The sequence below is a fragment of the Mesoplodon bidens genome (genome assembly GCF_964165515.1).
Source record: "Mesoplodon bidens genome assembly, chromosome: 1".
In the NCBI taxonomy this organism is placed as follows: domain Eukaryota; kingdom Metazoa; phylum Chordata; class Mammalia; order Artiodactyla; family Ziphiidae; genus Mesoplodon; species Mesoplodon bidens.
The window spans coordinates 121,927,979-121,951,698 of record NC_138176.1 but is presented as its reverse complement, the minus strand read 5'-3'; the positions used below and the strand labels follow the sequence as shown (position 1 = coordinate 121,951,698).

Sequence of the window (23,720 nt, the reverse complement as noted above, 5' to 3'; positions counted from 1 at the left end):
AACTTCCATTAACAATGTGGTACTGGAAGTGGTTTCAGTGTGGCCAAGAGAAAGGGAGATAAGAAAACCACTGTGTAGAAAGAAAAGTACAGACAACAAATATTTTGATGTTGCAGACAGAGAAAGGAAGGGGTTGAAGAGAAAGTTGCTGGGACAGGAATGCACACAGCAAATGACATCCCCTATATCCCAATATAAATCCTCACAATGTAGGCTTGTAAACCTTAGATCAAGCAGATAATGGAAACTCATTACATTAAGGAAAGTTTTTGTTTCTCTTTCCACATTATTACAACACAGTGTGCATTCCAATTACAAAAGCTATTTGTCTCAAATTCCCCACGGTTCATACCAACTGAGTAGAATTTCAAGCCTCCAAATTCTATCCTTAAAGGGGTATTTTACATTTAAAAAAAAGAAAAGAAAAAAAAATACATGGTGTTTCTTATTCACCAGAGAGCTTCCCAATCAAATCTCCTGTTGCTTATTTTCCCTTCCTCTGCACTGATCACTCACAGAGCTGTCTCCCAAATGAGACCCAAAGGGAAAAAAAAAAAAATCAGAATCACCTAGAGATCCTTTTATCAGTACACATTCTTTGGCCTTGCCTCAATCCTACTGAATGAAGAATCTGGGGAAGCTATACTCAGCAATCAATATTATTTAAAAATTTTTCCTAAGTGAGTCTAATGAACAACAAGATTTAAAAACCACTAAATACTTTGAATGTTCACTATAAACCAATTTCTTCTGGAATCAATTATTAAAAAGTTCGATTATGGACATTTTTAGAATTCAGGAAGATCAAAACCTCTAAATCTTTTGATGAAATTAAGAGGTTGGGTTTCTTTTCATTCATTAATAAACTATCAATTTTAAATACAAAACAACTCTTCTATAAATACTCTTGTTTATATGCATGACATCAAGCTTAACCATCTACACATCCTTTTGTTCCCCCATGGGTTTCCTGTTTAGTTTTTTATTAGTAACAGTATATTTCATAACTAAAAAAAAAAATCAAACAAAGAGAAGAAAGGTTTTAATGTTAAGGAAAACATAAGACAATAGCAATACAACTTAGATCATATATTAGGCGAGTAATACAACAGCTGTATTATTCAGCATTACCACATGTCAGAAGGCTAGTCATGGTGTGTTCACAAAACTGGCCATGCTAACAGCCTGTATAGGAAGATGATTTAAAAAAATTATTTAATTTTGAAATGAAAACCACTAGATTAATAATTTTCTCTAAATGGGTACATGACGATCAGGCCACCATGACCAAAATATTACTGCCTGACATCTACCAAAAGATGCCAGGAAACTGTTGATTGTTAAACTAAAAGAAAATATTAATGCTATTCCCAAAACACAGCACAGCTCATCACAAACCAGAATCACATGAAAGACAAGTCAGTTACGGGTGTTACTCAGTCTCTTTATGCCAATTAAAATAAAAAGTCTAGGTTTGTTGTAGTAGTTAAAATCTAGGTTAAAAAAAAAACAGGAAGTTGTTACATTAAGGCATAAAATAGGGCTATGAAAATCAGCATTGTGCTAGAACGAAAGAAAAAGATGCCTTAATATGTTAAAAGTGAAGTTCCTCTTTGCCTAAAGAGGAAATAAGTAGTCTAAATCAGAGGTCAACAACTGTGGTCTTGAGCAACGCTAGGAAAGTAAGTCAGTGAATGCCACAAGGAGTTACAAAGGAAAAAAAACAAGCAGGAAAAGACACCAAAAAGTCACTGGAGAAGAAAGTGTTGAGAAAAAGCAACGGAATTAATTATGGCGCTCCTCTCCATACACCAATATACACCAGTCACTGTGCTAGACCCTTTGTATCTTACATCTCCCAGTGACCCTGAAAAGTTTCCAGGTTTTCCAGATGGGGAAGCTGCGGCTTGGAGGTTAAATTATTTGCCCAAGTCCACACAGCTAAGTAAGCAACAGAGTCAGGATTCAAACACTAAACGGAATAACTACTCCAAATCCCAAACATATAGTGTAAGAAGGGAAGGAAGGAAAGAAAAAACCACATAGTTGATGGTGACCACTACACCCTGAGAATTCTGGGGAACCTATTTCATGAGCTGCGAACCAGTAGTTCCCCTGCTTTGAAACTGTTCTCTTGCTCCACGTGAAGTAGCTCATCTCTCCTCCTCACTTTGCTTTCCTTCCAACATAAAACGTGAAATTCTGATGTGGTGTTAAAAAATGTCATAGTATCTACTCAGAACAAATATTTAAACTCTCCATTAATTCAACTTTTGGTGCCTCGATTAAGTCTTATGCCTTGACAGCAACTGGAAGCTGCTAAACGCACAGTGTTATTATATCACCCAGTTTCCAGCACAGGGTTCCACACAGAGAAGGTCCTGTGATTCAACAGGTAACATCCATCCCTTCCACACCCAGTCATCTGTCCATCCATATTCCCAGGTCTCTCTGAGGTTAAAGAAATTATGTGCATATATGAATGACAGGGTTTCCAGAAAAACCTACAATAAAAAAGTAGGTTACTGTATATGCCCACACATTAGATTTAAAAGTACAAACGATAATTACCAAGGTCAGCCTTTTCCTTGAGAACGTCTTTGAAGTTGAGTCCACTGTTCAAGGTTGACTGCCGGTACTTCAGCAGAGCTTCCTTCTGTCCATTCCTTCCCAGGGACTCCATTTTCACTGACCCAGCTTGAAGGCCACATCGCCACTTGGAGAAATCAGAATGTACCCACTTGACCAGGTCTTCAAGCTTCACAATCACCTTTTCGGAAACAGCAATGACTTCATCCTATAAGAGAGGTAGTGGCGGGAGAACAAAAAACATTATTGGTGGTTCTGAAGTAAATGATACATTTTCAATAAAGCCCATCTGAAACACCATTTGAGCGGCTGAATCTAATGTAAGCAGACAACGTGTTTTTTTGGTGACAGAGAACCTTCAGAAACTCACTTCATTTCAATGGTTTTTCGCTGCTTGTGGTCTACTTGAGGAATAATTTATAGGATTTGTTATGTGCTTAGAAAATGTCCAAAAATTGGACAGTAATTCTAATAGTCATTTTTAATGCTATTTGCTGAAGCTCACTCTCCCTAGTTGACCACATGGGCGAAAACTAATTTTTAGGTGCCATTAATTTTACAAAAGTAAAAAAGTGAGAACTAGATGACTAATGGTTAGCCTGTCTCTATATAAATGGTCTAAGTAAATCTGGGATTCTTGGAACTCTGACTCACCCCCAAATTCCTATGTTTATGGTACATTTTCCCTTGGCTTATACACAAATATTGAATTTAACTTTTGTCCTAAAATTAAATAAAACTGTGATGTAATCCCCAAAGAAATACTTCATAAATGTTATGTGCTTCCCACTGAAAGAAACTTACACATTCTCATGTTTCTTAAAAACTTTGTAAGTTGAGAAATGAACTGATTTTTTCTTTTAATACGTATGGGGTAAGAGGCAAGAGGGCAAGTGAGGAGAAAGCCTTTGAATCTAAGAAAAGTAGTTGAAACTTAGGTTTCTCCTATGGATCATAAATTTCAATTTTAAGCACCTTTAATTGCTTCCAGGAAACGACCAACTTTTCTGACTCAGAATTAATCCAGCAAGATATTTAATAGATATCCGTACAGGGAGCAAAGGAGGGCCTCTCTTTCCCGAAGATTCTTTGGAAAAGGCTTAAGAAGATCATCTCACTGAGTTTTAAGTTAAATTATTTGAAGCATTTGACATTTCAACTTGAACTGACTTCTTTCATTTCTTTTACTTCACATTTCTGAAGAAAGCTGAGCTGTGAAAACCCCTAAGCTTACAAAATCTTAGAAATATTTTTGACAAACAACAACAGGAAGATGTCTCTGAGCTATTAAACAAAGGGAATTCACAAGTGATTTTGGCTAATTTTGCTGTAAAACATGACTCTTTCCTCCTTCTCTCCCACCTACACACACACACACACACACACACACAAAATACTCCAAAGCAAACAAAAAAGGGTTTATTAAGATAAGCTTCACACAATAAGAAGCCCCGGATTCAGTTTTTAAAAAATGTTTTAAGGTAGAATCTAAAATTTCACTTTTCCTCATCCAGTTCCAAGCTGCCTCTGAGAAGAGTTTGTTAGGCAGCAGCAAAATAACAACTACTCTATCAAAAATGAAAAGTAAAACTTTTGTAATGGAATCCTTTCTCTTATCATGATTAAATATGAACTTCCACTAAATGGGAGACAAAGTAGAAACTGTTTTTATTCTCTGCTCAAGAAAAAAAAAATTTCAATACTTTATATAAACAATGGGGCATATTACAAAGTACCATTTCAATGGATGATTTCACTCAGATTCACTACACCATCCTCTCGAAATAAAAGATCTATAGTTGTCACGCATTTTATAGCTATTACATGGTGATTATTAAATGTCAGAATAAAAATTCAGGCTGGGTATTGTTTCAAAGCACATGGGAACAGCTTCTGGACAGGGAACAGCTTCTGGACAGGGCATATCAGAAACCAAGTTTAGAATATACTGGAAAATAATTAAGTATCATGGTATATAAGTCTCAATATTAGCAAAGATGGAATTTGGCAACAGTTTTACCAAATATGGTTCCCCAGAAGAGACAAGTTTGGAGATGAGTGTTATTTTCAAATAGCTCTAACTATGATCAAATGATTATCATTTCAATTACCAGTTGCTTCAGAACTTTTCCAAGAAATGGCATGACTAGCTCTGGCTGGCTTCCAACACCCGCGAAACAAATAGTTTATTAACCGAGAGAAAATACAATCCTTATGATGTCATTGATGAATAAACCCATCTTTCAAGATCCAGTCTACAGGTTTAGTCCTCCCTCCTTTCTCTCTCTCTCTGAAGCAGACCTTCTGAGTATATACACAATGCCTAAAAACAAATGCAGGAATTCAAATAAACATGTATAAGCCGTAAACACAAGTTTGGATTAACTGTGAAACCACCAGTATGTTTCACTGTGGATTCAGAGAGAAACTGGCCCTGCAACATTGTCAAATGCCAGGATTTAGAAGGAAATCTGATAAGCGGAGGAGGGGGAAGCAAAAAACCAACCCCCAAAACAAAATAGCCAACATATATATAGAAAATGTCTCAGGAAACATTACTTTGTACACACAATGGCATAAATCACATGTTCGTATTTACTATTCTGAGGCAGTTGCTGACTAAAGTTCCTAATACTCACCATTCTTGGGCAAGTCTCTCTGTTTAAGAAAAGAATTTCAATAAGCTCATCTCATGATTACATTAGCTCTCTGCAAACCGAGAATTAGCACTGGATAAATACCGCTAATTTACTCTAATGCAACCCAAAAGGAACACGAAGAAATACACCTTGTTATTCTATTAATGCACTTTGGCTTTTCAATTAACCCAGAGCCTAATCGATATTTATGTAGGCTGTGTTGGGATACTTTCTAAGTCTATATCCCCTTTCATCATTGTTTCAAACTGCCTATTTCTGTCATTTGGATTTTGTTTCTCCCACTGCATAATAACAGCGTACTCAATCACAGACTCCTCTAAGCCAGAGGAGATCATCTGGTCAAGAAGTCATGTATCAGCCAGCCTATGTGTATGGCTGGCCTCTCCAAGTGTTGTAAGAATTGGGAAACTTGGGACTCCCCTGGTGGCGCAGTGGTTAAGAATCCGCCTGCCAGTGCAGGGGACACGGGTTCGACCCCTGGTCCAGGAAGATCCCACATGCCGCAAAGCAACTAAGCCCATGCGCCACAACTACTGAGCCTGTGCTCTACAGCCCGTGAGCCACAACTACTGAGTCCACGAGCCACAACTACTGAGCCCACATGCCACAACTACTGAAGCCCACATGCCTAGAGCCCGTGCTCCGCAACAAGAGAAGCCACCGCAATAAGAAGCCTGTGCACTGCGACAAAGAGCAGCCCCTGCTTGCCACAACTAGAGGAAGCCCGTGCGCAGCAATGAAGACCCAATGCAGCCAAAAATTAATTAATTAATTAATTTTAAAAAACCAATTGGGAAACTTTACACAAAGTCTCCTGACTTCTATCTTCTCTTTTAAAATAAAATAAAGGGTTATCTCGGGAAAAAAAGAGAACAAAAAAAACCCTCAAAACAAAAAAGTTGAAACTGAGTAGAGGTTGCTTTCTTTAGATGAGATGCAAGTTCTCTAGTCTGCCATTGACCCCACCACTCCTATCGCCTTACACTCAGTCCACCGTTCCTTTATCTGCCTGGCCCCTTGGGCAGGCACCCACCATTTAAACGTCCACACCCTAATTTCTCCCACCTCCCTCACTTTAATGATGAGGACAGTAAGGTTCAGGGATATGTCCGACTGCCAACTTCAGGCAGAACTTGGACAGGAATCCAGGTTTCCTACTGGCCAACACAGCATTCATCCTGGACTCTGGAGCCAGACTGCCTGGGTTCAAATCCCAGCCCTACCATTTACTCCCTGTGGAATACTGGGCAACTTCTTTAACTTCCCTGTGCTTCCATTTTTTTAAATGTATGTTTTTAAAAAAGGTTAATGATACTGTCTATCTCTGACAGTAATGGTGAGGATTAAATGTGTTAACATAAATGAAGTGGTACATCGGATTTAGCTGTCATCACTGTCATTGCTTCTCTGAATTAGTGTTTTCCAAAGAGTGCCACACAGAGATGAGTATAGATGGTTCATGGATGAACCTTTTAATATTTAATATAAGTTACTCATTGCTTATTTATTTTTGTGGTAACTTTCCACTTATGGGGAAGTGGTACTGGTTTCCCATTTATAGGAGATATAGAAGTTTCCTCTTTAAATAAATTTTAGTTAAAAAACAATGGGTCGGTTTGAACAAAACCATTAAATAAACCCAGTAGATGTGGGTATGGCCAAAAAAAAAAAATGTCAAGATGCTATGAAAATGACTGAAATTTGGGACAGTACATTATATATCAGTGGTTCTCAAAGTGTGGCCCAGGAACCCTGGGGAATCCCCAAGACTATTTCAGGTGGTCCACAGGGTCAAAACAATGATCATAATAATACTAAGAAATTATTTGCTTTTTTCACTCTTATTCTCTTTCAAGTGTATAGTGGGGTTTTCCAGCGACTACGAGACAGATGGTATGTCAAAAGAGTGAATACAGAAGGAGATACAAGAATACAGCTGTCTCTATTAAGTTCCACAGTAAAGAAATTTACAAAAATGTAAAACAATGCCACTGTTTTTACTAATTTTCTTTGTTTTTGAAAATAAGGTTAATTTTCATAAAAATGTGTTACATTTACATGATGGCTTTATATTCCCATTTTCATTGTATTAATATTTTTTAAAATTAATTTACAGTAAATTTTCCTTTTTTATGTACAGTTCTATGTATACCATAATACACACGGCAACTACTGATCTGTGCTTGGTATAGTTTTCTCTTTTACAAAATGTCATATAAATTAAATCACACAGTATGAAATCTTTTAAGGCTGCTTCTTTCATTTAGCATAATGTCTTTGAGAGCCACCCATGCTGCTGCCTATATCAACAGCTTGTTCCTTTTTTTCTGCTGAGTAGTACCTCATGTTATGGATCTGTCCCATTGAGGGACAATGGGTTGTTTCCAATTTTGGTGATTACAAATAGAGCTGCTATAAATATTCATGTACAAGTTTTCGTGTGAACATACATTTTCAGTTCTCTAGAGTAAATACCTAGGAGAGGGAGTGTTGAGTCATATAGTAAGTACATATTTAATTTTGCAGAAGCTGGCCAACTGTTTTCCAGAGTGGCTGTACCATTTTGCCCTCCAACCAGCAATGTATGAGAGTTCCAGTTGTCCCCCATCCTTACCAGCACTTGATACTGTCACTGTTAATTTATTATTGCCATTTTACTATGTACGTAGTGGTTTCTGATCATGTTTTTAATTTTCATTTCCCTAATGGCTGAAGATGTTGAACATCTTTTCAGGTGCTAATTTGCCATCCGTATATCCTTTCTGATGAAGTGTGTGTTTAAGTCTTTTGCCCATTTTTAAACATTGGGTTGTTTGTTTTCTTACTGTTGAGTTTTGAGAGTTCTTGTATCTTCTTGATACAGGTCTTTTACCAGATATGGGGTTTGAAAATATTTTCTCCTGTTCTGTAGCTTGTCTTTTCATTCTTTTAACAGAGTGTTTCACAAAATGAAAGTTTCATACTTTTTTTTTTTTTTTTTTTTTTTTTTTTGGTGGTACGTGGGCCTTTCACTGTTGTGGCCTGTCCCACTGCGGAGCACAGGCTCCGGATGCGCAGGCTCTGCGGCCGTGGCTCACGGGCCCAGCCGCTCCGCGGCATGTGGGATCTTCCCGGACCGGGGCACGAACCCGTGTCCCCTGCGTCGGCAGGCGGACTCTCAACCACTGCGCCACCAGGGAAGCCCGAAAGTTTCATACTTTGATCAGGTCCAATTGGTCAGTGTTTTCCTTCTATGAATTGTGGTTTTACTGTTATATCTATGAACTCTTTGCCTAATTCCTGGTCATGAAGAGTTTCTACTTTGTTTTCTTCCCAAAGTTTTATAGTTTTACATTTAGAAGTATAATCCATTTTGACTTAGTTTTATATAAAGTGCGAGGGTCAGCTTGACATTCATTTTTTTGGCATATAAATGTCACATTATTTTTAAAATAAATTAGTAAGCATTTAAAATCATTTTAAGTTTTAATTTCTAACACCAGTAGATATAACCCACATAAATCAAAGCTCCTTTGTGGTCCTAAATAATTTGAGCATAAAGGGTCTTGAGTCCAAAAACTTTGAAAACCACTATATCACTAACTAAGGCTGTTCTTATTCTTAACTTTCCTTAATGTCTTAGTAACAGTTTAATAATGAACAACTCTACCTTTGACTTGAAACTCTCCCTCTTGTTAAGAATTGTGAAGAATCAAGGATTTTACTCTACTTTCAAACTTATAAGTTAGCTTGTCACAGTTTCATGGATGCTTGCAGAGGACACAGACCCCTGGTCAGAGACAAACGATGGTTTATAGCTCACAGAAATAGCTGTAGTCAAAGTATCAGCATTTGTGTTGGACCTTTGATACCCAATTCCCAAAAAGAGATATCAAGAGGGCTAGATGATATGTGTACACAGAGTGGGGTGCATTTCAGGAGAAGAACCCCAAGCATAGGGAACCCAAATCTTTTAATACGGATCAATAAGTATGTCTGCCCTTTGTTCTGGAGGAAGGCACTAGCTCCATCTTCCAGGGCCATTCACTATACAAACATCCTTGAAAAGACAGTTGGGACAAAGAGTCAAGTGGCTTTGCTCACAAACATACAGATACTCAGTGGCCCATGAAAAATACCCACCCAACGCCTAACACCTCTACATTCTTTCGCTTTGTTCAATTGCTCTCCTTCCTCATTCTATTTCCCTACAGGAAAAATGTAGGAAACATTTATCTTTAGATGCTGTCTGGGTCCAGTCTTCCTTCTCTGCATATCACTCCTTGAAGAAGTCATTCTCCATGGAGATTCCAGTGTTACTCTCTAAGGCCATGACTACATTCTGTAGTTTGGTTCCAACTAGTTGGTTCAAACCTTCATCCAGACTCCAGTCCTTTGCCCAGTCCTCAATTTAGATGTCTCAAGAGTCAACTCAAATTCAGCGGAACTGTACTACCAACTTGGCTTATGTATAAGAAAAGAGCTTAGTGGACACAAGAAGAATTTAATACTCCCCAACTGTGGTTAACTTTTTGCCCACATCTAGTCTTCCTTTCATCTTTAGTAACAGACCGCTAATTTGCTCGGCACAGAAACAGACACCACTTCCCTGCTTCCCTTACAGCCAGATGCGGTCATGTGACCAAGTTTTGACCAATGGGATGTATCAGTGATGTGCACAACTTCCAGGTCAGGCCCTCAGAGGGGATGGATGTGCCTTTGGATCATACAAATAAAGGCACATCTCTCAGGAGAAAACGCTAGAGGGAGTCAGGTTTCTAGATGACTTCGTAGAACACAGCCATCATACTAACCTTGAAACACTTATCCATAGCCTGTGACATGAGAGATTTTGAACTCCCAACTTATTTAAGCAGCTTTAATTCTGGGTCTCTGTTAAACAGAGCTAAGCCTATATATATTTTTAATTAATATATCATTCCTCAGGAGAGAAGACACGAACGGAAGCTTCCCTATAGCACCACGTGGTATCCGATAGCAGACCATTGCTGGGAACAGCCATGCTCAGCTATGTTAATGGAGCCCAAAGGACAATAAACACATACATGTATTATCAGAGGGGTTGGCGGGCGGGGGGCGTAGAATGAAAACAGGTAAACACGGCATATTCACCTTAACTGTCCCCAAACATCCTGGGTTTTTGCACCAATGGACTCAGGCAAGGGGAAGAAAGTGCCCTGTTGGGCCTGGCTGCGTTGGCCACTTCCATTGCTTGCAAGCCTCTCTCAGATACCTGATATTCAAGGTACCATCTGCCCCATGACTCTCCCTGTTACACATTAGTATGTTCTGCTAACAGGACATCTACAAAGTGAGTAAAAGGTTTCACTGCAGGCACGTGGTTGCCAATCAGAGGTCCAAGAAGGTCTGGCAAAAGTAATGTGGGTAATGTGGGTCAAAAAGATGAAGCTTTCACTGGTCAGTCGTGAAATGAGAAAAATGAAATGAGAAAAATGAAGACAACACAGTGAGTATTTCAAGAAGCTAAATATGCTAGATTTTAAGGACTACCCTTGTATCAGCCAGGATCCCAACAGGAAAGAGATGGAACAGTTGAGTAATGATAATCCAAGGAGGGTTTTACAAAGGCACTAATGACAAAGACGTTGGTGGGATATAAAAGAACCCTAAGAGAGCGATAGTGCAGGAACCTGGGCTAACAGCATCTCAGCTATCACCACTCCTGGGTGAAATCGTCAAAAGGGCGGGGGATGGTTACCAGGATCAGAGCAGATCCTTCTACCAGTGGCTGTGACTCTTCCTTAGAGGGACACCAACAGCCTGGGGGAACCTCCCATGTAAGGACAGGGAATACACACCTGCCTTCATTCTCCTTCCTCCCTCCCTCTTCTGTGGGGGAACGTCACTGGAAGCCACCGGTCCCAGGAGCTCTGTTAATGGAGCCACACAGGAGGCCCCCAGGACAGAGAGAAGGGTGCAGCACTGATCTGGAGAGGCTCCCTGCACACGCCTGCTATCTAGGACTTCACCTCTCCTCCTTTCATCTAGTGTTATAATAATCTTTTTTTCCTCTAAAATGAGGATGGCAATGGATGCTGGTAGCTGCATTTTAACATCCTTACTCGGCAAAATAAAATGATATCAACACTAACTTGGTCCCCGAACTGGGAATTACTGTGCTTATTACCTGTGACATAATGTTAAATCTTTGTTAGGTGTATTTGATTCTGAGTTGCATAATTCTCTCTCCTACAATAAACACCAGAATTGCAGAGACTTTTTAACGGCGAGGATGTTTAACTTTTACTTCTCTTGTACTTCCCAAGGAGCCATGGATTGTGCTGGGCCCAAAGCATACAAGTATTTATTTTAATGGTCCCCCCTGTCTGGATGTTCCATGCTGGGGGAAACTGAGAGCTGAGGAAGCACTGGTTTCTGAGTCTCATGGACCCAGGTTCAAAGGTAGCTCTACTGTGTTTAATGTCAGTGTTAATCTTGGGACGTGACATTATCTCACCAAGGTCTCATCGAAAACAAGGGCGGGGGGAATCCAATAAAAGAACCCACCTCACAGGGTAACTAGGCTGTTGGAGTAGTTCTAGTACAACTGTCAACACAGGCATCCAAGAAATGACGGCTATTACTGTTATTACATAACATCACTTTAACTGGAAATGAGGGAAGGAGGGTGAGCGATCTTCAGATGTCACCTGCAAGGAACTGTGCGTGTTCTTTACTCCTCTTAATTCTTTGTCTGGGGACAATAATATCCCTGGAGCTCCTGCTGGGTACCTCCAAAGCAAAGCTGGGCCAGAAAGCAATTAAGAATGTCTGGGCTTCTCCTTAACCCTCAAGGATACAGCGGTGGCAAACTCTGAGGTGCTTTACTCTACCCAGACGTTAATCTATGAATTTGACAGACATCATCTTATCTAATCCCCATGAGGACTCGCTGAGGTAGGTATCCTCAGGCCCATTTTAGAGATGACAAAACTGAAATAGAACCAGAAACCAGCTTGATAAGCCTATCATTTCTCTGGGAAATTGGTCTCTAAGCCTTTATAGTAGTAACACTCCAACCTACTCCTATCCTGGGATAAGTGAACCTTCCCCATCTCCCAGCAATTTCCTGGGGTGGCTGGGACTTAAGGTCATTTTGGGACAAAAAGATTTGTAATTTTTTCATTTGTATTTTGTTTTTGCCCCCAAAGTAAGACTACATGCACTAGTTAAAAATGTGAAGAATTTTCTGTTGTCTGAGTGATGCAGGTATCCTCTCAAGTTTGCTAAGGGTTAATGTGACTCCCTTAACACGATGAAATGGATTTGCCATGGAGGCTGATTAGTGTATTGGGTTCCAATTTCCCAAGCCAGCCCGTTCTCTTCTAACCTTTTCCCTCCCCCTCACCAGACACTGGGGTGATGCTTGTGGCTCAGGGAATTTTGGAAATCCATCCTGGTGCAATTACAGGGAGTAAGCAAACAGAAGACTGCTCTGAGTGGCGATTTGTCGAAAGTAATGTGAACATCCTTCATGGCACAGCCAAAGGCATTTTGGTATCAAATAAGTAATTCAAAAACCCTAAGTATTTTAATATTCCTAAAAACATTTTTAATACTCACTAATCTAAAACCTGTTAGGATGCAGCCTGCTCCCCTGACCAGAAGGCCCTCTCTAAAGAAAGTCCCAGAAATATCCTCTCATTAATTCCCAGTTCCATTTCTTTCCTTTTGGATTTACTATGCATGCATCTCTTTTCCTCCCTAAGATTAAAAATAAATTTACACAGAAATCAAGAAAATGCATCCCAGCATCCTCTCTAAACAGGCAAGCATTTGATATGTAGAGAAGATGCCTTAAGTCAATGGTTGAGCCAGCCTACCCTTCCTTTAGCCAAATTAATAGGGTGTTAACATCACAGTCTATTTTTTAACTACTTTCAGGTTGCCATAATAAAAACTAGCTTGGCACCCATATACTTAGCTCTGGCCATTAAAACAGAAACAAAAGAAGATAAATGAGGCCAATTCCAGTGTTAAAGCGCAGCTGAGTTACCTATAAGAACATTCTCTAAAAGCAAAACCAATAACAATAAAACCCAAACTCAACCACCACCCAACCAAGATGTTCTAATATGGTGAGTGACTTCAAACCATTACTTTTACATCTGCTGACCTATTTTTCACCTAGTTTTACAGGCATACGGCACCCTGCCCAGGTACGAAGTTCAGCAGGGCCCACATTCAATCAAGACCCTAAAAGGAAGAAGGAAATTCTTTGCCCCTGTCAGTATATGAAAATCATAGTGGGAACCGACTGAATTAGTCAAGGTTATTGGTGATCTGGCACAGCACCTTGATATACTGCTGTCATTAATGAGAAGAGCAGTCTTCACCGAGAGGCATCGAAAGCCTTACGCCTATTTAGCACACTTTAATGTAGAAACCAAGTAAATCTTCCTGTTTTCCGTAGCCTTTATTTAAACATAAACATATGATTTAGACATGCTCCCTCTTGTTAAACATTTTTTTCACTCTGTTCACTTAGCACAGTTCACATTATTATCCTCACATGTACAATGGCAATGGAATAATTTGAGACCCGCGGCTTTATTTAATAATGTAATTATCCTATATTGGATTACTTAAAAGGGGCTTTGTATTTTACAGTTCTAGCTTTTCCCATACCAGCGATATGCTCTGACACAGTAACCGATTCAGGCTTCAGTCAAAAGCTCTAAACTCAGTTTGGAAAAATATTGAGTGTTTCTGAATAAGCCAGGATTAACATAAGAGCCAATTTGCAACCACAGTTGGTGACCTTTCTACTCCTGTTCAAAGACTGTGGTGTGGAGGCCAACACAGAGGACAGACACGAGCAACTATGGCTGCCTGATTCCAGCTCTCTGCCCCCTCAGTGAGGTGGTATAAACCAGAGAATAAAGCCCAAGTTTCCCTCAAGGTAAGCGTTCTGAAGGCAGGGCTGTAACTTGCCTTCCATGTCTTCTGATATTCCGTAGACCACCAGGAGGCGCTGAATGCGTGAATGAATGAATGAACAAATGAACGAATGAATGAATGCTACTGGGCATTCTGACAAAACAGTTGCAGAAGGGAATCCAGAAGGAGCTATCACAAGCTGAGCGTTCACAAGCTGAGCTTCATCCGGTGCTACTGTCATCAGGGATTTGGTTTGAGCTTTTCCCCCAACTCAACTCGATCTGATCCAACTAACCTGCACTGACTCTGCTCTGTGCCAGGCACTGGACTGAGTACAAGCCATGGAGAGAGAAGGATGAAGAAGACACTGCCCTTCAGAAACAGGCAGTGCCCAGGGCTCCCGTTCCTTGCCTAGAAGTGAAGGTTACTCTCTCTCTAGTCTCCTTTGCCAGAGAATCCATTCATTCTTTCATTTTCAATGTCTGGAGCATCTACTCTGAGCTGCGCAAGGCACTGGAACAGCAGGGGCCTGGGGAAGAACAGCAGTCTAGCGGGGGTGGGGGGCACAGGACACATACAGTAAACCACAGTCCTCAGCTAAGTGTGATTTATAAAGTGAGAAACTGTCATAAGTGATCTCATTCATTCAACAAATATTTATTGAGCACTAATGATATGTCAGACACTGGGATCATAGTCAGAAATTAAAACAGATAAAAATCCGTACCTTCTTGGAGCCTACAGTTGTGTGTGGGGTTAGGGTACGTGTGTGTGTGTGTGTCGGCAGAGAGGGGAGTGGGGGGCCAGATAATAAAATCTGAGGCAAAAGAACTAGAAGAGGCAATAATGGGAAACGGAGGGTAGAACTGGGGATGATTTCAAATCAGATGGTCAGGGAAGGTCTCTGCTGAGACCATAAGGAAGAGAAGGAACAAGTGGGGAAAGAACACAGGACACTGCACACAGAACAGGGGATACAAAGGCACTGGGAGGGATGCGGTATGTTGTCAAATTCAAGGTGGAAGAAAAAACACAGAGCATACATATGTCCTATAGCTGATACATGCTTCTAAATTTGAGTTCAGACTCCTTTTCTCTAAGCTTCTGGCAGATTTCGCATGAAAGCTACCCCATAAATCAATTTCCATTATTAAAAACTGACCAGAATCTGGGAATTCCCCAGCATTCCAGTGGTTAGGACTCCGCACTTCCACTACAGGGGGCACGGGTTCGATCCCTGGTCAGGGAACTAAGATCCCGCATACCGTGTGGTGTGGCCAAATAAATAAACAAATAAAAAGTGAAAAGAGAATCAACAGACTGGGAAAAGATATTAAAAAATAATTGACCAGGGCTTCCCTGGTGGCGCGGTGGTTGAGAGTCCGCCTGCCGAGGCAGGGGACACGGGTTCGTGCCCCGGTCCGGGAAGATCCCACATGCCGCGGAGCAGCTGGGCACGTGAGCCATGGCCGCTGAGCCTGCGCGTCTGGAGCCTGTGCTCCGCAGTGGGAGAGGCCACAGCAGTGAGAGGCCCACGTACCGCAAAAAAAAAAAAAAAAAAAAAAAAAAAAAAAATTGACCAGAATCTGCTTAATGCCACCCTTTTCTCACACCTTTAATGCCTACATAGGTGTGTTTTAAGCACTTTATCTAAAACCAAGTTGCATCTTCCCTGAAAGAGCAACAGTTGAGTTTTCCCGTGAAACAGATAATTTCCACAGAATTTAAAAGATGGAAAGCCAGCTGCTCCCTGACATATGCACAAAGTTGAAGAGTGGCTGAGAGATCCTTATTTCCTATAGGTTCACCCGTTAGAAACACAAACTGGGACAATCCCTTTCATTTGGATGTTTACGACTTCGTTACATGGACATATGCCAACCTGATTTAATGCCCCCCCTCAACCACTGTGCATGAAACATACCTATGTTTTTATGCATTTAGGAGCCTGTTTAATTATACCAGCTACAGCGTCCTCATCCCCCTTCTCTCTGCAGACCCATCATCACACCAGATGCAACGACCTTTCCAGCAAAACCCCCCAAATTCACTGATCAAGACATTAGGTTTGGGACTCCCCTGGTGGTCCATTGGCAAAAGAATCCGCCTTCCACTGCAGGGGTATGGGTTCGATCCCTGGTCAGGGAATTAAGATTCCCACATGCCGTGGGGCAACTGAGACCTGATGCAGCCAAAAATAAAACAAAATTAAATAACTGAATAAATTTATATATACATATACGACATTAAGTTTTAGAAAGACCCAATATAACTTGTTGACATGCTCTAAGACTAACAAATATTTGAAGGATTAAAGCAGTCTGCTATCTATTATGTACATTGTCTATAATTAAATGCCCAGAAGAGTGGGGAGGTGTTTGGAAGAACCACTCAAGGAGAATACATAACAACAAAAGGAGAAAAAAAAGAGCGAAAACAGTACTAGAGCCAGACCTCAATAAAGGCAGCACTTGCTCTTCATGAAGGCTAGACTTGAATTTGTTTTTCTTTGAAAACACACCAAATATATCAACTGGAATAACTCACTTTATCTTTGTGACATAGTCTTCATAGACTAGGAATTGAAACAAGAACTTTGATCAGAATAATTCCAGTATAAGAGTTTCTAGTAGTTCACAAATATTTTATTCTCATTTAATCTTTTAAATTCATTATCAAATTATGAACATTGTAAAATGCAATTTAATTATTTTTAAAATTTATGAAATAAAACACAGCTATGTATGTTAAAAAAAAAAAAAAGAGTGAGACAGGGTAAGAAGGCTATCTTCCAATCCACATCAGACTAGATTTATACTAACGTTATTGGTTCCACTGCTGACTGTAGTGGGCAGCCTCTAAAAGGACACCCAATGATCCCCACCTCCTTGTATTCATGCCCTTGTGTGATCCCCTCCCCTTGAATATGGGCTGGACACAATGTCCCACATCTAACAAACAGACCTAGGCAAAAGTGATGGGATTTCAACTCTGAGATTAGTTTACCAAAGGACTGTGGCTCCTGGCTGGCTCACACACAGTGAGGGAAGTCAACTGTCATGCTGGAACTGGCCTGTGGAGAAGCCCATGCGGCTCGGCAAGGAACCAGGGAGGTCAAGGTCAATGGCTAACAAGAAAGGAGGCTGTCAGCCCAACAGCCCAGGAGCAGAGAAGTGAGCTCAGAAGTAGATTCTAGCCCTAGAGAGCTTTGAGATGACTCAGGGCCCGCCGGGCACCCTGACTGCAGCTTTGAGAGACTCCGAGCCAGACACACCTAGCTAAGCCTTACCCAGACTCCTGACCTACAGAAACTGTGAATGAGAAATGCTTTAAGATGGGAAGTTTGGGGTAATTCGTTACACAACAATAGAGAGCTAGTACACTAATCTTTGAACATGGAATACGTTGACATATTTTTGTGTGACAATGAAATAAAGTCTGTGAAACAAGGTGCTAAATACCAGTTTTAACTGTGCCTGGAAATTAGATTAATTTCTGCTGAGAAGTTGACAAGCCAATGGAAGAATGCTTTATGCAACGGCCTAAATCCTGAAATAACTGCCTGTAAAAGAGATCTCTTCTTTTTGGGGGGTATCCATAGAAATTTCCAAGAATACTACAGAACAATATAAGCATCCCTTTCAGGATGGAATATAATATAAAATATAAGCTTATCAAGTAAGGCTGACTTTATGTTCTATCTCCTTTAAGCAACTAGAGGAAGAAAGGCCAATCTTACTCATCTCTTTATCACCCCCACGGTACCTTGTGTGTACTAATAAATATTGTTTGAAGTGAAGTGAATAAAAGTTTGCAGTCAAAAGGCCTACATTTAAAAATAGAAATGTTAAGAGCAATATTATATTATGTCCTCAGCTACTGCAGAAGAATTCCAAGCCTCATGTCTCTTGTCCTCCCCTCACCTTCTCAAGGGCCTTGGCACAGCTGACCAGTTAGACAACGGTGCTGCCTACATATACAATCTACAGGTCCTGTACATACACAATCCTCTAGCCCTCATGGCCAAGATCAAAGCAAGACTTCTCTTTCCTTAAAAAGAGAAAAAAAAGGCAGAAAATAGCCTTTAAAAATTAAGGCCAAGGGGCTTCCCTGGTGGCGCAGTGGTTGGGAGTCCGCCTGCCGATGCAGGGGATACGGGTTCGTGTCCCGGTCCAGGAGGATCCCACGTGCCACGGAGCGGCTGGGCCCGTGGGCCGTGGCCGCTGGGCCTGTGCGTCCGGAGCCTGTGCTCCGCAACGGGAGGGGCCACGGCAGTGAGAGGCCCGCGTACCACAAAAAAAAAAAAAAAAAAATTAAGGCCAAAAAAAAAAAAAAGAATTAAGGCAACTGAGGTACCTCAATATTCTGTCATGCTGAGAATGTTTTCACTCCACTACTTCGAGGGGTCATTTAAGGAATTCTGGGGGTCAGAAGTGATTTGAACACCTGCTTGGCTGTCTACTGAATTACTGATCTAGTAACATCCAAAATGTGGAGTGAGAAACAGGACCTATAACTGTAAAGAAAAAAAACAGAGCCTACTGATAATTTTAAAAGACACTACCATGTGTGTGATTCATACCATTTGCATTAGAAAAAACACCTTCAGCCTTTTTACTAGAACCTCCTTCTTGCCTGCCCAGATAGTTGGGGATGCATATTTTACAACCCAATGCATTGTTGCTGAATACACATTCAGCCCCCCAGGAGCAAAGAACACAATTAGACTATTATGGAGAATGCGCACAAGAAACAGAATGGAACAGATTATCTCACTTAAGACATACAGAATTCAATTATTTTCTGTATTTATAACCCATGTACACTAGATTTTGGAATAATTTGGTGAGGAGCCTGAGTACTACAGCAGTGTTTTCATCTGAATTCTAGTCATCTGATAAACACTGTGGGATTAACCCAAAGCAAAAGGATTTAATGGCCCAGCAGGCAGCCTCTATTTTGAAGATCTTTCTTCTAAGATTCCTCAGCCATTCTGGCTGGGACTCTAGCCCTTTACATCCTTCTTTCTGCTGATGTTTTCTGCTTTTTGAAAGAACCTGGCATCACACATCTCAAAGGAGTTAGTCTGGAATACACTCCTTACCATCACCAAAAGAGGAAAAGGAGGAGATGACAAGGGGGTGAAACCCATTTCCAGATTAGGGGTGTTTTGAAAAATAAGAACTAGGAGAGGCTATTTTTAAATGGCGGGAAAGGGAGGGTATTTACAATCAATTCAATGCTGTGCACATTCAGCACATCAACACCAGGTTTCCCAGAGGTTGCACCATGAAAGGGGAGGGGCCTGGGAAGCACCAGGTCTGAACCTTCTTCAGCTCATGAGATGGGACACCTGGAATGCAGGTTTGGTCTCTTGACTCCCATCTCTTTTTATTTTGTTGTGGCTGATGGAAGAAATGCCCCCTCGGGGTCCTTTAAGACCCAAATAGAACAGAGCAGAATGGGCTTGAGGGTGACTCCTTCACAGCGACTGGAAACCTCAAACCTGAATCAAAAACTCTGAACCTAAACACAAGAAAAAACTCTCAGGACAGATGGAGAACCAGGAAGTTTAACTCAATTTAAATTGAGAATTTTCTTAGTTATTGTTTTTTCAAACAATAGTAACCCAATGACTCAACCAATAAATTACTTAGTAAGGGGCTATTAACAGTCTTAACACCATGACAGACTTCATGGAGACAATAAAGTTAGGATTTGGTCCCAGACCAGAAAGGACAGGGTCGATAACTAGCATCTGCTAAAGGCCTGGGTCTTCTATTAGCCAGGTTAGGGTTTGAGACTTTATGCCCATACAAGTCTCATTTGATAATCACAGCCCAGCAAGATTAGCCTACTTCACAGATAAGGAAACAGAGACCCCAGAAAAATTAAGTAACGGACCAAGATGACGTGCAGCTACTACCAGTCAGAGTACATATGCACATGTGGTTGTACCAAGCTTTGAGACTAAGAGTTTATATTCTAAACAGAAAGAAAAAACACACACGTGAAATTATTAATCATCACTGCCTCTAGGTTCAAATCCAACCTGACCAGCCAGACAACCCAAGGTCTGGCTTCAGTCTACCTCATTGTCCACCACAGCCGTGCTCCTTTGCCGCACACAGACCACATCCAATACTGGAAAGTCCTGCCTTCCTACTTGCCTATGGCTTCTTCTGCCAAGGATTTCCCCTTCTGTCACTCTCACTCCTCAAAAATCTCCACCCGTGAAAGGCCGAAGTATTTTCAAGGGTCTGCTCACAAGCCCCCTTCGGCACGGCGCCTTCAGCATGGCTCCAGGCCACCTCCCCACTCACACACTTCTTTCTTCCCGCATCTTTTTTTTTTTTGCGGTACGCGGGCCTCTCACTGCTGTGGCCTCTCCCGCTGCGGAGCACAGGCTCCAGACACGCAGGCTCAGCGGCCATGGCTCATGGGCCCAGCCGCTCCGCGGCATGTGGGATCTTCCGGGACCGGGGCACGAACCCGTGTCCCCTGCATCAGCAGGCGGACTCTCAACCACTGCGCCACCTGGGAAGCCCCTCTTCCCACATCTTGATCCCTGTGCCCTTCCTGACTGTGGGCCCCAGCTTGCACGTCCATCCATTCCTTCCATTCCTTCCATCCCTCCAGGCTCTGGAGCTCTGGCTGGAGAAAATGGTGATGGCTTTGCCCACCGGGCTGCCTGGCCTCCTCCCTTTGCTGCCCCTTTAGGACTAACAGGTTCCTTTTACTTCATTACAGAAAATGGGCCAAATATGAGAAAGTTTTCAAAACTGTAATATTCCAAAGCTTTCCTCCAGAGAGTGCAAGGTGGCAGCCCGTGGGCCACATCTAGACTGAATACATGTTGCATTTGGCCCACAGTGTTTTCTTAAAAATTGTATGGAACTGCCAACTAAAACCACACAAAAATCTGGCTTTCTGGCATGTCTCTTGAAAAAATGGAAAGATACGGCAACATCAAATGACACTGCTGTCCGCAACGCTCGCCAGGACCTGAAGGGCAACATCCAGATGAGCCACACGCTCCCTGGTTCTGTCTCCCAGCCTGGCTCCATCCACTTCGGCCTCCCTGCCCAGCCCACACCTGTGCCTCTGCTCCGGGCTCCTTTCTCTCCTCGTCCGTGGAAGACATCATAGAGGAGGTGGTTTTTGAACAGGATACAGCAGTTGTGCTATTTTACTTCACACAGAAAAACCTCAGCAAATTTTACACCCCTCTTCGGATACAACCCCCAATTCCTCGACCTGTCAGCAGGACAGCACGAGGCGTCTGCCACCTGTGTTCTGGAATCAAGACAGCTCGAGCTCCCATTCAGTCTCTGTCATTTACCTGATGAGTGAACTCAGAAACCTGGGCAGGTTACCTAGCCTCTCCGGTTGCCCGCCTGCAGAATGACACGGCCCTAGAGCCTCCCTCATAGCACCGTGGCTGTCAGGGAGTAAATAGAAGGTCCATGTGAAGCTGTCGGCACCTAGTTTTACTACTAACTTTATTAAAATCATATCAGACCAGGGGCCAGGCAAACGTTTACCGTAAAGGGCCAGATGGTAAACACGTGAGACTCTGTGCGTCACAGTCTCTGTCGCAACTACTCAGCTCTCCCACGATAGTGTGAAAGCTGCCAGAGACCGTTTGTAAACAGGTGGCTGTGCGCCAATAAAACTTTATTGACAAAACAGGCAGTGGGCCAGATTTGGCCTATAGGCCTTAGTTTGCGGCTCCGTTTTCTACTTCTCCACAGCCAGCCAGCCAATGTAAATCAGTTCTGAAAATGTTATGCAGGTGTCTCAATGGGATCTAAAACAGTAGGTGCCTCCAGTGGGCTTCAGTGGGCGTCTCTAACCTGTTTCCTGGATTCACCAAGATTCGGCTCAGCCCAGAAACCATGCCAAAGGGAGAATGCTCCCACCTCCACATCCTACCAAGAAACCTTTTCCCAGTCTTCAATGGAATCTCTTTAGCTCTGAGTTCAAACACTACTTCTTGCAAAATGCCTCCAGAGACCTTCCTAACAAGATCAGGCACCCCATCATAGGTCGCTGTATTTTCCCTTCTCCATGCTGACCGCACCACAAAATCACCCATTTATTTAGGACTGTTTGCTTAATCGTGCCTGTGCTCCCCACCCAGTGAGAAGCCCCACGAAGGCAAGATCTGCCTGGTTTCCTACCTGTCGCTCCAGGGCCCAGCACGGCCTGCACACAGAAGCCGCTCAGGAGGTAGCAAACCGAAGGGAGGTGCCTGGCTCCTCCCGTGGGCTTGTGGGATTTAAAGAGCCCGTGCAAACACTTTACTGAGCAGGTGCGCGGTATTATTACCAAATACTCGCCTAACAGTCAACAGCCAATTTGACTGCAAGTTCCCAGACAGCAGGATAGAAGCTTTCAAGAACCATATGCTAAATAAATAGATGAAGGACCAAAAGAAACTATTCATAAAGGCTCAGATAAAGAATAGGTCAGTATATAATGAAAATCCCAATTTTATTTCTCAATATATTCTAAATAGGGGGATATGAAGATCACCTGGCAGAATCGAGAATCTGGTGTTTTCAATCCTGCCTCTCAGTCTCACTTAGATGTGACCTTGGGCAAGTTACTTAACACCTCTTTTGGTCTCAGTTGCCTAGTCTATAAAGTGTGGAAATGTCACAATACTACCAACCTTAGAGAATTTCTTTGAGAATTAAATGAGTATTTAATTTATATGTTAATATATTTGCAATGCCTGACACATAATAGCTACTCAATAGAAAAAAAAAGTAACTTCATTGAAAACACTGGGGGTGAAACTTTTTCAAATGGTTTTGGAAAACAGCAAGTTGGGAAGTTTCCTCTGGGTTGTGCACCTGGAAGAAGGAAGTGTGAATGTGGTTCTAAGACTACAATGTATGGCCATGGGTTTCCTCCATTTTGGATAAATCAATCAACTTACCTTTTCCTTCTTCCTTTAGAGAGTGAGTAATATAAGAACAGAAAGCTTTATCTGGGTATTAATCACTGTGTTCACTGTTATATCCCAGTGCAGAGAACCAGCACATAGCAGGCACGCAATAAAAATTTCTGAATGAAAGAAACCATCCATGAATATCAGACGGTAGCAGAAATGCCAATTCTGTTTATCACCAAGAATGCTTTTCTTGAGTCAATATAAATATCCCTATCAGAGGGCCCTCCTGGCTCCAGGAAAGAATTTGGAAATGAGGGTAATAAAGGTGAGATCCAGAGGGGACCCTGAATATCAAAGCCTGGCTTCTGTGTAATCACTCACCCTTTGATAAGTATCCCATCATTAGAATAAAAACCATACACTCCATTAGTGACTTTATAAAAGTGATCTCCCACAGAGGCACCAACTACTGGTGTAAGACAGGGCACTGGAACGACCCGCCTGAACACACCTATGGGAAACACTTGCCTACTTTCCTCAGACTATAACCTCAGGAGAGCAGCCCTTCCCCAAAGCAGCAGACCCCTGTGCTTGAGGGACTGGGCTCTGGTTCTACTTGTCACCCACTAGCTCTGAGCACATGCCCAAGATTTTTCTGAGCCTTAGTC

The 23,720-nt window shown here is 41.8% G+C and overlaps 1 protein-coding gene across 1 annotated transcript in view; it reads right to left on the bottom strand.

Annotated features, from left to right (window-relative positions):
* Positions 1-23,720, bottom strand: part of ARID5B (AT-rich interaction domain 5B) — a 192,500-nt gene that overhangs the window by 157,438 nt on the left and 11,342 nt on the right. Inside the window, exon 3 of the mRNA XM_081234657.1 lies at positions 2,572-2,797. Coding sequence (XP_081090783.1) covers positions 2,572-2,797 — 226 coding nt within the window. The remainder of the gene's footprint in view (positions 1-2,571; positions 2,798-23,720) is intronic.